At 40.4% G+C, this 18518-nt stretch overlaps 1 protein-coding gene across 1 annotated transcript in view; it reads right to left on the bottom strand.

Annotated features, from left to right (window-relative positions):
- Positions 1-18518, bottom strand: part of PRKAR2B (protein kinase cAMP-dependent type II regulatory subunit beta) — a 103271-nt gene that overhangs the window by 63906 nt on the left and 20847 nt on the right. Inside the window, exon 2 of the mRNA XM_029927229.1 lies at positions 12245-12280. Coding sequence (XP_029783089.1) covers positions 12245-12280 — 36 coding nt within the window. The remainder of the gene's footprint in view (positions 1-12244; positions 12281-18518) is intronic.

Here is an 18518-nt window from a genome sequence, read left to right on the forward strand (position 1 = left end):
TTTCACTTTTCGCAGATGACATGATACTCTACATGGAAAACCTGATCGACTCCACCAGAAGCCTTCTAGAACTGACCAATGAATTCAGTAAAGTTGGAGGATACAAAATCAATGTACAGAAATCAGTTGCATTCCTATACACCAATAATAAAGCAGCAGAAAGAGAAATCAAGAAACTGATCCCGTTCACAACTGCACAAAAAAAAAAACCCATAAAATACCTAGGAGTAAATCTAACCAAAGATGTCAAAGACCTGTATGATGAAAACTATGGAAATATTATGAAAGAAATGGAAGAAGACACAAAGAAATGGAGAAACATTCCATGCTCATGGATTGGCAGAATAAACATTGTTTAAAGGTCACTATTACTGAAAGCAATCTACACATTCAATGTAATCCAAGTCAAAACTGCACAAGCGTTCTTCTCAAAGCTAGAACAAGCTATCCTCAATTTCGTATGGAATCACAAAGACCCTGCATAGCCAAAGCAATATTGAAGAAGAAAACCAAAACGGGAGGCATCACAATCCCAGACTTTAGCTTTTACTACAAAGCTATCATCATCCAGATGGTATGGTATTGGCACAAAAACCGACACATAGACCAATGGAATAGAATAGGAATCCCAGAACTGGGCCCACAAGTGTACGGCCAATTAATTTTTTGACAAAGCAGGAAAGAGTATCCAACGGAAAAAAGACTACCTCTTTAGCAGGTGGTGCTGGGAGAACTGGACAGCAATATGCAGAAGAATGAAACTCGACCACTTTCTTACACCATTCACAAAAATAAACTGAATGTGAGATAGGAAACCATCAAAACCCCCGAGGAGAAGTAGGAAAACACCTCCTTGACCTCAACCGCAGCAATTTCCTACTCAACACATCCCCAAAGGCAAGGGAAATGAAAGCAAAAATGAACTATTGGGACCTCATCAAGATAAAAAGCTTCTGCACTGCAAAGAAAACAATCCAGAATCAATAACTGACAGGCAACTGACAGAACGGGAAAAGACAGTTGCAAATGACATATCAGATAAAGGGCTAGTATCCAAAATCGACAAGGAACTCACCAAACTCCACACCCAAAAAACAAATAACCCAGTGAAGAAATGGGCAGAAGACATGAACAGACACTTCTCCAAAGAGGGCATCCAGATGGTCTATAGGCACATGAAACGATGCTCAACATCACTCATCATCAGGGAAACATAAATCAAAACCACACTGAGATACCACCTCACGCCAGTCAGAGTGGCTAAAATGAACAAATCAAGAGACTATAGATGCTGGCAAGGGTGTGGAGAGATGGGTACCCTCCTACACTGTTGGTGGGAATGTAAACTGGTACAGCCACTCTGGGAAAGTGTGGAAGCTCCTCAAAAAACTATCAATAGAACTCCCCTATTACCCAGCAATAGCACTGCTAGGGATTTTCCCAAGGGTTACAGGAGTGCTGATGCATAGGGTCACATGTACCCCAATGTTCATAGTGGCACTTTCAACAATAGCCAAATCATGGAAAGAGCCTAAATGTCTGTCAGCTGATGAATGGATCAAGAAGATGTGATATATATATATATATACACACACACAATGGAGTATTACATGGCAATGAGAAAGAATGAAATCTGGCCATTTGTAGCAAAGTGGATGGACCTAGAGGGAGTCATGCTAAGCGAAATAAGTCAGCGGAGAAAGACAGATACCATATGTTTTCCCTCACAGGTCTAACAGGAGAAAAGAAGAAACCTACTGGAGGACCACAGGGAGGGGAAGGGGGAAAGAGAGTTGGGGAGAGAGAGGGATGCAAAACCTGAGAGTCTACTGAATAGTGAAAACGAACTGAGGGTTGAAGGGGGAGCGGGACGGGGAAAAGAAGTGGTGGTAATGGAGGAGGGCACTTGTGGGGAAGAGCACTGGTTGTTACATGGAAGCCAATTTGACAATAAACTATTTAAATAATAAATAAATAAATAAAAATAAAAAATAATAGTCTAAGAATATGGCTTATAATCTAGGGGAGATTAAAGTTTTTATTTTTAAAATTTTTTAATTTAATTTTTAAGGAGAAATAGAGTGGGGGAGGGGCAGAGGAGGGAGGGAAAGAGAGACAGACAGACAGACAGGATCCCAAGCAGGTTCCAGGCTCTGAGCTGTCAGCACAGTGCCCTCATGCGGGGCTCAAACTCACAAACCATGAGAACATGACTTGAGCCAAAGTCAGACGCTCAAGCTCAACTGATTGAGCCACCCAGGCATCCCCCTAAAGTTATTTTTCTGTTTTTAACTTAAAAGTTAAAGAATGGTACATCTGAGAGAAATCTTTCCCATCTCCCCCAAATATTGATACAATGTATGTTAATCAAAGGTTGAGGAAGGAAAATTAGCTCTAGGAGAGACACAGAATTATGTACTCTGGCCGATTAAAATGAACTGGGACAAATTATAGGAGAAAACAACAGCAATATTAATATTACGGTATTTTTGCTAGAATAAAATTTGACAAATTGAGCTTAATGATACCTAAAAGTTCATTTAGCACTCATTAGGAGTCAAGCATTGTGTTTAAAAAAAAAAATGAAGCCGATTTGCCTGTATTCTCTTTATGAATTACAACCCAGTTTGACCAAATGTGTGTGTGTGGGAGGGGGTTTAATGTGTATTTATTTTTGAGAGAGAAAGAGACAAGCATGAATAGGGGAGGGACACAGAGAGAGAGGGAGACACAGAATCAGATGCAGGCTCTAGGCTCTGAGCTGTCAGCAAAGAGCCCAATGCAGGGCTCGAACTCAGGAGCTTTTGAGCTGTGAGATCATGACCTAAGCCAAAGTCAGCTGGCTTAACTGACTGAGCTACCCAGGCACCTTTTACCAAAATTGTTTTAAATTGTCCAAGGTAGTAAGTGGTGCAACCAAGCTCCTCAACAATGTCTTGTCTGCCACAGACCCAGTGCCAAACACTTCCTAGGCCCTTGCTGAATGTTTGACCAAGAAATGATAGAATATGGACACCTGGATGGCTCATTCTATTAAGTATCTGACTCTTGATCTCAGCTCAGGTCTTGATCTCAGGGTTGTGAGTTCAAGCCCTGTGTTGGGCTCTGTGCTGGGCATGAAACCTACCTAAAAGAGGGGGGGGGGAGGCTTTTCACATCTATACCACATTGCCTGTTGTACTTAAGGTAAATATCAGACAGTGAAAGTGCTCTTGTTGGGAACCTGATAGAGACAGCCTGAAAGAAAGTCAAGTTAAAGAAGCATCCATAGAGCACAAATTATGACCTGAAGACCCTTGATCGAACCAGGCCCTCTTTGCTCTGTTACTTTGGTCACCCATTTTGTGCAAGACTCCAGACAACCAACTTCTCCCCAACTTCATTTCCACCCTCCTTTAAGCTTCCCCATTGGACTTGTACCATCTTCAGGTTAGAGAGCGTTTGCCACTGCTATATCCAATGTCTAGCAACAATAACTGTACAGTGCCTGGCAATAGTAATTGCTGACCTGGAGATTCCTACCATCCATTCCCACCCTCCTTTCCAACACTGTCCCCATACCCTCAAGTGCTTTTACAAAGCATTCCCAACATATCCCCCTCAGCTGAAACCTGGCTCTTCCCCCAGGAAAACCACCTCGCTTAGAACCCACTCCCTGCACACAGCAGAACCCCAAAAGATAGTAAGGGACTTTCATGGCCCCCCGACATGGACATCCACACTGCTAACTGGTACTTCCATGCCAATGTGAGGGGGGCTCCTCTGAGATTCAAGGGTTCAGGCGCTCCTCCTGATTGGTATCTGACTCTGTGTTCTTTCTACTCCAGTTCTGTCGTCACCATGGACCACTTTCAGTGTCCAAGCCCATCCTCAAGTGCCATGACGTTCAGTCTCAACCATAACCACACATATACTGGTCCTTCCCTTAGGAATCTTAAACCCCACTGTGCACGTCTGGCCAAATCTTTCCTTCCTGCTACAGCTCCTGTTTCCTTGTGCTGCACCCTGCTTTCTCTTTGACTCCATCCACAAATGCCCTCTTCTCTCAATTCATTGTGAACCACCGACCATGGCATCAAATGATGTGTAAACAGTAACAGTTCTGATGACATCCAGAAAGAAAGAAAGAATGCTGAGGGGTAGGGGACATGGTTGGAGGGATGAGCTATAGAAAGGCCTAAAGAGGGGAGCCTCTGGAGCATTCCAAATGGTGCCTGTGTGAAACAGATGAACAAGTGAAAAGGCAGGTGCCGGGCACAGGCAGCCACGTGTGTCCCAGGGGCCTGGGGCAGGGCAGCCGCACACCACCCTTCCAGCGCTCCAAAGGGCACCATTCACATGGCAGGCTGTTCTCTCAGAATGCCAAAGGAGTAAAATACAGTTTTTGGTTTTGATCATCAGTGATTTTGGAATAAATGTGTGATTTTCCTTTATAAAAATGTTTTGGGAGAACACTGCTGTCTCCTACAGAACTCACCGAGGTTGTGGTCCCTGAAGCACAACAGTCCACAGTGAAGGAAACACAAGTGGGATGGAGTGTGTATAGTCTATTATGGCAACCTGAGGGTGCAGTGGCAACTGTATCATATTTTACAAAAGTCCTGGTCTGCAGTGTTTTGGGGTCAGGGAGACTCATCCTCCACACCCAGAGTGTGGGGAACAGTGACCTAAACTCTGATCATAATCAGAGAATGCCTGTGCATTCTAGCTACTCATGTCTGTTCTACAAGGCAGGCAGTCTACAGGACACACGAGGGACCCACAGGGCTACAAAGGCTTCCCAAGCCATCTGCCAAGTCCCTCTACATCTGCCAGTGTGAAGAGACACCACTCTGGGAGCAGAAAGAGACATCCTGCCCTGCCGCGCCCTGCCCTGCACTGCAGATCATGTTTTTTACTACTGCCTTCCTTTCTCCCTTCCCTGGAGGGCTCAAGGAGGATTCTGAAGAAAATACAATTAAGTTCAAGAGATAGTCAACTTTCTCATTGGCCTTGAGATAGTCTATCAGTATGCCTGGGCCTAAAAAACGAATCGGAGACTCAACACTGCCCATGGACTCCCACCGGCTCTCTTCCCACAGCATGCTTAAGAACATGGCAAGCTTAAGAAGTGCCAGTAAATCAGTACTGCTGGAGCATGGAGGAGAGGGAAGAGACAGGAGCAGTATTTCCATGCTCACTTGGTTTTATTTGTAATGCATCCCGGGGGAGAATCCGTTTCAACACTGGTCTGGGTACAGGAAGGTAACAGGTGCATCAAGGGGCTTGAAACCATGTCCACCCAACCAGAGGGAGAAGCCTGGACAAAGAGCCCGGGGGTTTGGGGGGTAGAGGAATGCTGTGCTCTGGCATCTCAGAGAACTCTCTAGGTCCACTTGCCATCCCCTTGCCCAGTGCTGGCCCCCTCTGGTTTGCCTCAGTTGAACGGTCTGCCTCTTGATTTCAGCCGTGCCCCTAGGTGTCATCTTTCTGACAAATTCTCCAGGTCAGGCTTTGCAGTCCACAAGCTATTCTGAGCCGCCTCCACATCTAGTCCAGACTCCTGGAAACCCTGCCTATCCAGAAGACACATCTGGACCACATGAAGAAAATAGTGTATGTGTTTTTCTTGGATTATCTACTGTTTAATCTCTATGATAATCTTGTGAATTGTGCATTATCCCATTTTATACCTGGAGAAACTGAAACTTAGTAAGGGGACTAAGCCCCTCATCCCTCCTCTCCTTCCCACACTTTTTTTTTCAATGTTTATTATTTATTTTTGAGAGAGACAGAGCACAAGTAGGGGAAGGTTAGAGAAGATGACACAGAATCTGATGCAGGCTCCAGGCTCCGAGCTGTCAGCACAGAACCTGATGCGGGGCTCGTACCCATGAACTGTAAGATCATGACTTGAGCAGAAGTTGGATGCTTAATCAACTGAGCCACCCAGGCGACCTCCAACACACACACTTTTAATAAGCAGACAGGTGAGTAGCAGAGCTGGTATTTCAACCTAGGTATTCCCTAATCCAGAGCCTATACTGCCTCTTCTGATAAGAAAGAGAAACACTGAAATTTTGAAAGAATGGTGAGTGAAAGGCAGAAATAAATCCTGGCCTTAAGCCCCTGCTGTCTACAGCCTTGGATGTCTGTTTACTCCATGCCACAGGTACCTGCTGCTGAGCACCATACTAGGAGAAAGGACTTTATAATAAAAACAGGTAGCTATTAGTGATAAAGCACAAATACTGCCCTTGTTCTGTTGAAACCTGTGTTATAAGCCCTAATGACCAGCATCCTTTCTGTGAGCTGTGCCCTGGAAGTACTGTACATTTTCTCCCTTTTCTTTGTGGATATTATGGTATTCACTTCCCTTGGTCATAGCAGGTTTCCCTGCTGGACTGTGAACTTCCGAAGAGCCATACCTCATCTTCCTGCATCCTTACTACTGTGCCTGGCACACGGAAGGCACGCAGCAAATGTCTGCAGAATGAATCAGTAAATTAATTAAAGCAGTATCCTCCTCAGATGCATTATGTAGTGTTGTTAATTACCAAGCTTGAAATGAGCTTCCAAAATTCAGTTCATGAGTACAGTATTAATGAAAATATATTCACTCCAGCAAATTAGTTGGGCAACATGAGAATGACCTCTTGGAAAAAAAAATACGAGGGTTAAAAGCTCTCATCAAAGAACTTTAAAGAAAAAAAAAACAATGAACACCAAGGCTACACAATATTTCCACAATAAAAGGAAGCATATGTTCCCTAAATCAAGGAAACATATGTCCTCTGAGTTGGATTCAATAAAAGATCTGAACTTCAGCTATTTCACTACTTTCCTGGGGACTAATCATTTTCTGTTTTTGGTGATTTTACTGGGCTTTTAATATATCATTTTACACAGTGGGTGTGTGAAATTTAAAGACTTTAATTTCACCTCTGAATTACTCCAAATGCCAGTGTAGAGAAAATTATAAAATTTTAGCTCTGTTGAAAATATACTACAAAACTCAATGCTATTGGTATGGCTAAAAATTGAAGAGTGGCTAATTACCTACATGAGAAAAGAAAATTACCAAATTCATAATTTGGAGCTCCATTTTCACTTCTATTATAAGAAATAATTATATATTACAGCAAGTAATGCTCAACAGTATCCGTGAAAACAGTACTAAATAAAGCAATACTCAATGCAAAGGCTTCACGGTCACTAATGGGGCACTGTGACCAGACAGTGGACATGCCCATGCAGGCTAAGAATTCACAATAGGTGATACAGGGAATGGTTTCATGGGTAGGAGTAACCCTCAGAACTGCAACAACAACAACAACAACAACAACAACAACAACAAGGCAGATTTCAAAAATTTCACAGAGTCAATTTATGAAAGATCAGAGAAATGGATTCATGACGGTTAAAAGCAACATAAAATCCTTGAATAAGCTTGCATAAAGAGGAGGAGGGGAAATACCAAGACAACTGAGGACACGGGACTCTATGTATTAGATAACAGTATTTTATCAAGGTTAAATTCCTTGAGTGTAATATTATACAGAACAATGACCTTGCTCTTAGGAGATACACATGAAGTGTTCATAATTCCTAAAAGGTACAGTAACAAAACGGTGTGGGTATGAGCGTGTCTATGTAAGGAAGAAGGGCCAAATAGGAACAACTGGGAAATCTTCGAACTCTTCTATAACCTTGACTTTTTTCAAAGTAAAATCCTGGGGTTAAAACAAAATCAGAGAAAGGTCTCACTACATACTGCAAGGCACTGTCTCAAGAGTAATGAGAAATTTCTTCTTTTTTTCCCCCCTCAATTCAGAGACAAAACCACAGAGGAAAACCATCATAATCTTTTCAAAAACCATAATGTGCAAATAGTAAAAAGAGATGCCCCATATTAAGGAATGATACCCAATAGTGCTATGATGCCCTAAGGCTTATTTGTGATAGGCTAGAGCACAGCACAGAGGGTTTTGTTTTGTTTTGTTTTAAACTATGTTCAGAAGACAGCTGACCACTAACATTTCTGACAGCCTAGACACTCTGCTTCATAAAATCCATCTAGCTCAACCATTGTAGCAAGTTTGACTACAGCTGCTATGATCCCAAACTGAAAGAAAATGAAAAGAAGAAAGTAAAACTCAATGCGGTAAATAACTTACTGCAAAGTTACACAGTAAAGAGGTGGTTTGGACTCGTCTGTGAAATTCCACACTCTAGAGTCTTTACCATATAACATACTAGATGAACAAAGACACAACAGGACTGCTTCTGTGTAAAGTTTTATTCGTCAAAGGTTTATCAAATGACTTTGTCTATCTACTACTACCATTAATTTTTAATAAGAAGAATAAATGGTATATTCTCATTTTTCTACCAAGAAGAATCTTCCAAAATACTCCAAACTGTCAATGTTAATGCCATCAAAATTCTAAAATTATTATGTGTATTTTATGTTAATTTTATGTATGTTATGTATAATCACATAATAGCTCATGTTATTATAAAATAGATTACGTATGACTTCTGTGTATTTAAAAAAAAAGTCTTGATAAGAAGTGATGATGAAGAGTGGAAATGTGTTTAAAAAAAAAAAACAAAAGTAGGATTTCTTTTGCTCAAAACTAGGATCAGAGGGTACTGTTTAAAAGTAAGTCTATGGGTAATCATATTACATTATACAATATATTAAATCAACACATTTTACACCTTAATTTTTTTTTAGTTTATTTTGAGAGAGCACAAGTGCGAGTGAGAGAAGGGCAGAGAGTTGGAGCTGAGAATCCCAAGCAGGCTCCACACAATCAGCACACAGCCTGATATGGGGCTCAATTCCATGAGCCCTGAGATCATGACCTGAGCCAAAATCAAGAGTCAGACACTCAATCAACTGAGTCGCCCATGTGCCACAACACATTGTACACCTTAAATACAATGTTATATGTCAACTTTATCTCAATAAAAATAATTTTTTTAATTATAAAATCAAGGTTATGGAGTGCTTGTCAGGAAGATACCAAAGATACATTTCATTTGTATTTTAGAAGACACCAGACAGTTCCAGTCATGTTTTGTAGAACTGAACCTAACACCCATCTAAATACCCATCTGGGTTCCCATTAATCACCCCCTACTGTACGCCTTTCATTCCTGCACCTAGTGGAAAACCAGCTTGTGAAACCGTGAAACTTCTACAAACTCTTAAGATTCTAAGAATTTTGTTTGAAAACTTCTAGGTGACACAGATTCCTTCTATGTATAGAAATAAAACCTGACAAGTTTGTGGGCTGGCAGTGAAAACACCTGAAGAGAGTGGAGCAGAAACAGTTTAAGGTGTAAAAATGTTTCTAAATAACGTATTTGCTAAATACTTTCTTAATGTAAACACCCCCTTATCCTCATGAAAAAGACACAAAAGGGAGAAATGTTCTATTCCAATTATTCAGGTTGAAATATTCATTTTTGAAAGATGGAGTATGAATAGCAAAAGCCAAAACCTCAAAGATTTAGAAAACAGAGCCACAAGTTGAGAAATATATTGTAACTTACTTTCTGTTTTCATTCAATCACCAGTGGCTGAAAAGCTAGCAATACCCATAGCATGCTACCATATACTACACAGGAGTTATTATTATAATTATTATTCAGAAATAGTGAATAAAGAAAAAACTCATATCACATAAGCTTCTGGTTGATTTTACTTGACTCATTATTTTTTAATTATAGCTCTTATGAAAGTTTTATGGTTTATTTCTGAAAAAAAAGCACTTCTGAAATAAAACTCCATCAGAAAAAGATATCCTAAGAATTATTGCTAATTATCAAGAAGGAATTTCTACATTTTAACATTTATTATTTTTAGGAAATGATACTCTAAAAGAAACTGACGTTTATCTCTACTATTAAATTATTTTTAGCTACTAAATTAGCAGAGAGAACTACAGAATTTCCTCAAGATGCATTAAGACTATTTGAATATTCTTCTTTCCCAGAAAAATTTTAGATGAACTTCTATTAAAAAAAATAGAAAGTCAAATAAATTACAGACACATATATGATTAATAGGTCCCATTCCTTTTTATCCTTCTTATAGCACTGCTTTTTTTTTATGTTTATTTATTTTTGAGAGAGAGACACAGAGTGCGAGTAGAGGAGGGGGAGACAGAAAGAGAGGGAGACACAGAATCTGAAGCAGGCTCCAGGCTCTGAGCTAGAAGCACAGAGCCTGACATGGGTCTTGAACCCACGGATGTGAGATCATGACCTGAGCTGAAGTCAGACGCTTAGCCAACTGAGCCACCCAGATGCTCCAGCACTGCTCTTTTTATCCAAGGTAGTAAATCTAATTTTATTTTCCTTGCCTGAAGGATTGAAGATGTACATAAAACGCTTAGCACGGGGAGTCTCCAAAAGTTGGTCCACTTTCCCTTCCAATAACCCATGTCAAGATTCATTCTCATGATGAGTTTCAGCATGTTATGTTACTAGGATAACAATTTTTACTCCTTTTGAGGCTTATTTGTTGTACATAACACAGTGCTTAAGCTTGACATCACCCTGTTTGTTTTTCTTTAAATCAAATTGTTTCCTGACATTTCCTATTGCCCATCGTAATACGACTTTAATGCGCATTTCTTTGCTGGCATTCCATCTTCTCTACATCTCCAGCCAAGTCTTCCTGAGATACACTGGACACAGACCTAGTGTTGGAGGTGATACTAAAATAATGGTGCTTCAAAACCAACATACAAACTGGAGCCCCTGACCCATCAAATGATGGTAAGTATACTGTACAACAAACACTACCACAACTTGCCCAAATATAAATGTCTCATATCATACAGTTTGAGAAAGAAAAGGAGACGATTTATTCAAAACCATGTGGCTGCAGAAAGAATTTTACAACAAGACGACAGGGTATCACACTATAGATTCTGTCTTATTGTTCCTCTCTTTGCCACCACTGCTCACCAAAGACTATAACCCTGCACTGTCAACACTTGATGGCTCTACTCTGGGATAATGTCTGATGCCTTGCTGACATAAACATAATTCCCATTCCACAAAAGTCATTACAATCCACTCTTTCTTTGCAACATATAAAATAACTATGTCCTCAGATTACAAAAAAACTCAGGAGATGAAGCAGATACTACCCCCACATGCCACATTTACTTAATCCCTGACTCTTTCTTCACAGACTTGGTCTATATACCAAGTAACTGTGTACCAGTAACTGCTGACAGATGAAAAATAAAACTTAACCTTAAAACACCTTTAATAATACAGCACAGATGGAAATGAGGTAATTTTATGAAATAAATTACTCATCTGAATTACATAAACATCAAAAATGGTATGTCTGAAACGTTCACCTTAAGGTTTTCAACAAAAAAAATTCTAGTCATATTTAAAAGAAAGTAATTTTCTCAAAACAAACATGGCAGTGTCATTTGTCTTCAGAGAAGAAGGCATTCCAGAGAAGTAAACTTTCCGAAGAGTTGATCCATTTTAATGCCCAAAGTCACTTTACTTAAACCATTTTGGAAAGAAACGCTTTCAACTGTGTCCGGTATTCTCTACCAATGCAGGCAGTACACTGTATAGCGAATCTAATTCAAGCACTCTGAGTGGCTAAGGTCTAGCACGGTGACTGTGCATTCGGTTTCTATGCTATCTCTAAGCCAGCAAGAGCCTCAGAGGTACTAACAAATATAAAGCAACTCCCTTCAATTCCAAATGGCCCTAGGATGACAAGTTCTCCCAACTGCATTTTCAGAGTGCTCCTGTCCCTTATTAAAAAACTCTCATCCGGGCACTGGCTGTTGTACGGAAACTAATTTGACAATAAATTATATTAAAAAATAAATAAATAAAAACTCTCATCCACCACTGCTTCTAGGGTGTCCCTTACCCATTTTCTAAATCACTGCTTCTGAACTGTAGCTGGTACAATGCAGATAATAACTGACCAAGAGCAGGAATAAGCAAATTGGGGTGAGAGTCTCCATTTAAAAATGTGCATTAGCCTCATGCACTGTGTGATTCTAAGTTTAACCACTGAGAGGCCATTTCCAATTATTTCCTCATTCTTGATTATATCAGATGGTGGTTTTCTGGGGAAATGACCGACAAATAAATCATTACTCCACAGTAATTACTCTCATCACAACTTCTTGTCAAATACCACTAATATTACTTAAGAAATGTTACCATTAATAAGCAAAATCCATAATACAAGCTGGCTTACCTGAGGCGCGCCTTGTGAATCGGTTTATTACTGGAGCTAAAAGAAAACAGCAGAATAATATGATTAGATACCATTATACACATATGATAGAAGTTAAATAGAGGAAAAATAAGAATAAGTAATGCAAAAGGAAGTATCACAAATATATGAAAATTAAATGTTTAAATTCACTAGGAGCCAAGAGATTAAAATTAAAATTAATATTTCACCTGTTAAATTAGTCTCCCACGTTTTGGATGGCTGAAACTACTTGACTGGTGATCTCAATGTAAATCTACATAATATCTTTGGAAACTACTTTGCAATCACATCAAAGGCCATACAAGGTTTGTGTGTCCCCTAATAAACCAGTTCTACTTTTAGAGATTTATCTTACAGAAATACTACTACAGAAAGAAAAATCAGTATGTCTTATAAGAGGAGACTTCAAAATACAGGAAACGAGCCTAGCTAACAGTCTCTTTTTAAAATGGGGTTTGGGGGGAGGGGCCACAGAGGAAGAGGAACCTATGCACAACCTCATCAGAAAAACCATGAACTTTAAGGAAAAAAAAAACCTCTCAGGAGCTGCAAGCCCTCAGTGGGTGGGAGCTTCCTCCTCACCGTTGACCTGAATCCACCTCACTCTTCACTTCAAAAGGAGCCGAGGCAGTTTAACCGGCTCAACCCTCATCTTCGTACTAACCCAACCCATTCCAGGCCATTTAGTTTCAAACCCTGGGTTGCCCAGAGGACCTGAATGAGAACTACACCCTTAGCCCTCTGATCTATAATAACCCTGCCCTGTCCTTTGGCTTCCTGGGATCCAGCAACAACCTAGGATTCAGGTGTCTCCCTCAATCTGTGCCTCCTGAATTGCCATCCTAATAGCCCAAATAAATGCCTGTCTCCTTAAACTTTCAGTGAATTCATCTTGGCTGACAGTCTACACTTCTATTCAGCAGCATCATTTTTACAATGAAAAAAAAAAGGGAAAAATGCTTGTGTATACTGAAATCATTATTAAGGAAGCACAGTGTATCTTTGATATTCTCAGATTTAATATTTATAGCTTTGATCATTTTGGTGCAGCCCAGAGGTCAAGGCCTCCAAAACGGTATGCTTGAGAAGGCTGCCATTTCAAGGTGGTCTGTGGAAGTGCAGCACTCAACAGGGAGGCCTACCATGGGACCACTGCCCAGAGTCAACTCAGGTCTGTTATTTCCTCCCACTTTTGCTTAGTAATGTCAAAAAGTGATGTTTTTAAGAGCTTTATTTCTTGAGATAAGCTGTTAAGTTTAAGGTTCATATTATCCACAGAAAGGACATCAAGTCCACAGTATATTTCTGGCAGAATGTCATTATATGCTATAATACTTTTTAATACTTCAATATCTTTAAAACAGTAATTATAAAAATTGTTTACACTATGGGAATAGGTCAAGTTAAAAAAATAAGACAAAGAGGCACCTGGGGAGCTCAGTCAGTTAAGAGTCTGACTCTTGGTTTCTGCTCAGGTCACAATCTCTCTGGGCTCCAGCACACATTCTCTCTCTCTCTCTCCCTCTCCCTTCCCCTCTTCCTCTCTCTTTCTGCCCCTCTCTCTCAAATTAAACTTTTTAAAAATTCTTAAAGAAAACAAAAATTTTATCTGCATCGTGGTTACACGATATGAAAAATGTGGATGCATAGGAACCTATACTAGAACAAAACTGTCAAATGTTTTACATGAATCCTTGCAACCACTGTGTTAAATATCCACATCACCGTATTACTGATGACATTTTTACAGTAAAGCTCAGAGATACTCATTTGCTTTAGATCACAAAGACACTTTGTGGCAGAGCTGGAGAATTTGAACCTAGGCACACACAGCATCAAAAGGCTGCCTCAGAGAGAAGAGAAAGCAAAAATACTAACTCCTTAAATCATAAAATAATAGGGATTTCTTTCCATATGGATTCCCATTCTTACTAAGGATTAATTTTTTTCCAAAGTTTAAATTTTTTTAATGTTTATTTTTGAGAGGGAGAGACAGAAGGATATCGGTTTTCTTGGATACTTTCAACCCCTTTTTCACATCACTTTCAGAACCTAGTCTAAAGAAAGCCTCCCTGTAAGCTCCAAGGACAGAGAATAGAGAGGGCGCAAAACATTTCCACCTCAGGAATGCTGAGAAGAGATAGTGCAGGCCAACAAAGGCATAAGGAAGGCAAAAACAGAGTCGGCCTTGCAGCAAAAACAGAGTTGACATTCTCCTCCTGCTCTCTCCAGGCTCCTGAGACAATGAAATCACAGCAGGAGGAGTTTCTGATCTGAAATGTTGGGAAGTCTTTGTTCTCTTGGGATCCCTTAGGTTTCCGTATGTTTAAGGCAGAGACTTGCAACACAAGTGCCATGACCATCTAGAAAGTGTATTCTAATTCTGAGGGGGCATTTTTTTTTAATTGTCACAGTAATTCAGAGGATGTCCTTGGCATCTGGCAGACAACACACAACCAAGAACTGTCCTGAATCTCACGCCTTTGTCCTGTGCTGCTTTCATATATACCATTGAACATTAATATTGGCAAAAAAAGTCAGTTTATAACCATCTAGATCACACCAATGTTTACATATAAACACCATTACTTTACACAGTTTATTTTTTTTAATGTTATTTTATTTTTGAGAGACAGAGAGAGCACGAGCAGGGGAGGGTCAGAGAGAGAGGGAGACACAGAATCCGGAGCAGACTCCAGGCTCTGAGCTAGCTGTCAGCACAGAGCCTGAAGCGGGGCTCTAACCCACAAACTGTGAGATCATGACCTGAGCTGAAGGTGGACACTCAGCTGACTGAGCCACCCAGGCACCCCTACTTTATACAGTTTTAATATCCATTATATTTTCTACAACTACAGCATAAATCAAAGAAATCTTACAGGTTTTTGTATTTTGTTTTGTTTGGAATTTTACTAATAGATATTCATCACTGGGGCACCTGGCTGGCTCACTCTGTTAATCAGCAGACTCTTGATTTTGGCTCAAGTCATGAACTCTGGGTTCGTGCAATCCAGGCTCTAGGCTGACTGCATGGGAGCCTGCTTGGACTCACACACTCTGCCCTTCCCCTGCTCACACACACGCGCGTGCGCTCGCTCTCTCTCTCTCTCTCTCTCTCTCTCTCAAAATAAATAAATAAACATTTTTAAAAAATTACGTAATTGCAGCAATGCCATTTAAGGTATCTGAGTCATCAGTACTAAATGACCGTGCATATACTGAAGTACATACCTGTGGATATACATTTTACTTACTATAAACTACTTTCCTTTATTTCTCCTTTACATTTTTGCTAGAAATTGTATCAACTTTTAAATTGTGAGTAGAAAAGTTATTTGACTATCATTTCTACCTCCCAACAGTGAATGGGGTGTGAGATCAGACAGTTAAGGAGATGGGCGTCCCAGGCAAGTGACAAGTAGCAGTCAAGGTAAACAATGGATTTTGACAACAAATACCAAGAACTCAATCTGTTATATCCATACCCCTCCATAACCACTTGCAGGGACGAGGTGGAAGTGTTTCTTGCAGAGAGTTTTGGCAAATAGTAACCTTGGGGCGCCTGCGTAGCTCAGTGGGTTGAGCGTCCGATTTCCACTCAGGTCATGCTCTTGCAGTTCATGAGTTCAAGCACCACACTGTTCTCTGGATCCTCTGTCCCCCTCTTTCTCTGCCCCTTCCCCACTCGTACACACACTCTCAAAAATACATATTACCAAAAACACACTCCACAATTTCTCTAGATTTTTTAGTCTAGCTACCAAAATGAGGAAGAAGGTTGTGATTCATGATGGAAGTCTTTCTGCAAAGAAAGCAAAGTACATAGGGGCCCACTGTGCCTGGTGTTCTCTCTCAGGAACCAGGTACAGAGAAGGGCAGAAGGAGGGAGGTGAGGAAGGACACTGCCAACCTCTGGTAACCCTGGCAACAAGGGATGCCATACAAGGGCGGGGTGATCAACTGGAATCAGGAGGCCTCGCCCCACTCCCACATCTCACCGCCTCCCATGACACCTGGGATGGATGGTGTAACTTAGACCCCAATTCTCAACTTCTAAAATATGAAAAATAAGACCTGCCTGCTTCCTTTCAGAGGGGGTTTTAAGAACAAATTTTAAATTAACTTCAGAGGGGCGTCTGGGTGGCTTAGTCAGTTAAGCATCTAACTTCAGCTCAGGTCATAATCTTGCAGTATGTAGGTTTGAGCTCCATGTCAGGCTCTGTGATGACAGCTCAGAGCCTGGAGCCTGCTTCGAATTCTGTGTCTTTCTTGCACAGCCCCTCCCCCACTTGTGCTCTGTCTCTCAAAAATGAATAAACATTAAAAAAATAAGAACCTCAGAAAAGAATTTTTTTAAAAAACTAAATAACTTAAAAGAAGAAAAAATCTTTGAAAATGCTGTAAACTCTAAATTCCTATTCAAGTGTAAGAGACTGATATTTATTGACTATTATTTACTATGATCAATTTTAGTATTACCATTTTCAAAATATACTAAGTAAACAGCAGTATAAACTCACACACACAAAAGTTAACAGATGATGTTTTTAAATGTGAGAGGTCAAATTAGGTTTTTCCAGATTCCAGGTTTCCATCTTCAGATTTCCTATTCTGTGGATATTCTGTAAGTATTTATACACACACACACACACACACACACACACACACACACACACAATACTGGAGACTAAGAGAATACAGAAGTAAAAAATGGGAAATGTATCATCTGCCTGAAAAAGCAAGCAAAGATGATCTACAAAATTCCCAGCATTTTTTTTTTTTGACAGAGAGCAAGAGCACGTGAATGGGGACAAATCCCATAGAAAGAATCCCAAGCAGGCTCAGCACATAGCCCAACGCAGGGCTCGATCCCATGACCCCAGGATCATGACCTGAGTCAAAATCAAGAGTCAGACACTCAACCAACTGAGCCATCCAGGCACCCCAAACTCTCAACATTTTTAAGGGATATTCACTATGATCTTAGTGAATCCTCAAGGAAAAATATGGCAATATTTATATAGGTTTAACTTTCTCCCAAATGCCATTCCAGAGAAATACTGAAGTACTGTGTTCCTATATCTACGTGCTGGCCTAATAAGTGATCTCCTCCATTCCCAAACTATATTCCACTGGATTGGTTTTAATTCCTCTGCTCCCAGGAGACCCAGAAGTATAAATGATTCAAGCTTTCTTTAATCTCAGAGAGTTCTTACAAGAAAATTGCTCCATTATTTGAGGTACCCTGAATGAGCCTCTCTATTCCTGACAGTGAAAACAGCTTCCCACACCTGTGACTCACCCCCCACTAGTGCTGGCAGCACCTGCTTATCACCTCACCTCTTTAATGCCCCTAGTCAAAGCCAAAGTTTTGGCACACAAAAGACGCTAAGTAAACACCCCACAGCATGAATCAATAAATTCTGTTAAATAAACAGAGCCAAGTCTCCTTGTCCTGTTCATTGTACTGCTTTACGGAATGTGGATGCAGGGCACTGGACATATAAGAGTCCCCGTCCCTGAAGAGCTTGACCATGTCCAGTTTTATTTTACAATGACTGGAGAACTTACACAATGCCAAGTAGCTACTCAACCAAAAAATTCAGGTAAATGAGAAATCCCATAGAAGATTTTTAAATAAACTTAAATTCTTTAAGTTTCTAAGTATGATCCAAGTATGTCTGGTCTTCAAAAGAGAAAGCCAGGTTGACAGCAGTACATATAGTTTGCATCTCAGAGCATATACTGGCAAAGAAGTGCCAGGTTAAAGAAATAGAGCCCTGGGGCGCCTGGGTGGCTCACTAATTGTGACAGGTTCAAACAATGTAATTCAATACACTGTAGAAATTTAAATAACTTGTTGGGGCACCTGGGTGGCTCAGTGGGTTAAGCATCCAACTTCAGCTCAGGTCATGACTTCACGGTTTGTGCGTTCGAGCGCCATGTCATTGTCTGTGCTGACAGCTCAGAGCCTAGAGCCTGTTTCAGATTCTGTCTCCCCCTCTCTCTGCTTTTTCCCACTTGTGTGCACACGTTCTTTCTCTCACAAAAATAAACATTAAAAAAAGAAAGAAGAGTCCTGAGTTGTATCTAGGGTCTTTAAATACACACACACACACACACACACACACACACAATCACACTGTCTATACTGGAGCCACTTTAGCAAGATGGAGCTTTGCAGAAAAGTATTCATATACCCTGAAGTGAGATGTACACAGTAGTCTTGAGATCAACCAAATAGCATCCCTAT

Source organism: Suricata suricatta, chromosome 2, assembly GCF_006229205.1.
Source record: "Suricata suricatta isolate VVHF042 chromosome 2, meerkat_22Aug2017_6uvM2_HiC, whole genome shotgun sequence".
NCBI classification, from domain to species: Eukaryota; Metazoa; Chordata; class Mammalia; order Carnivora; family Herpestidae; genus Suricata; species Suricata suricatta.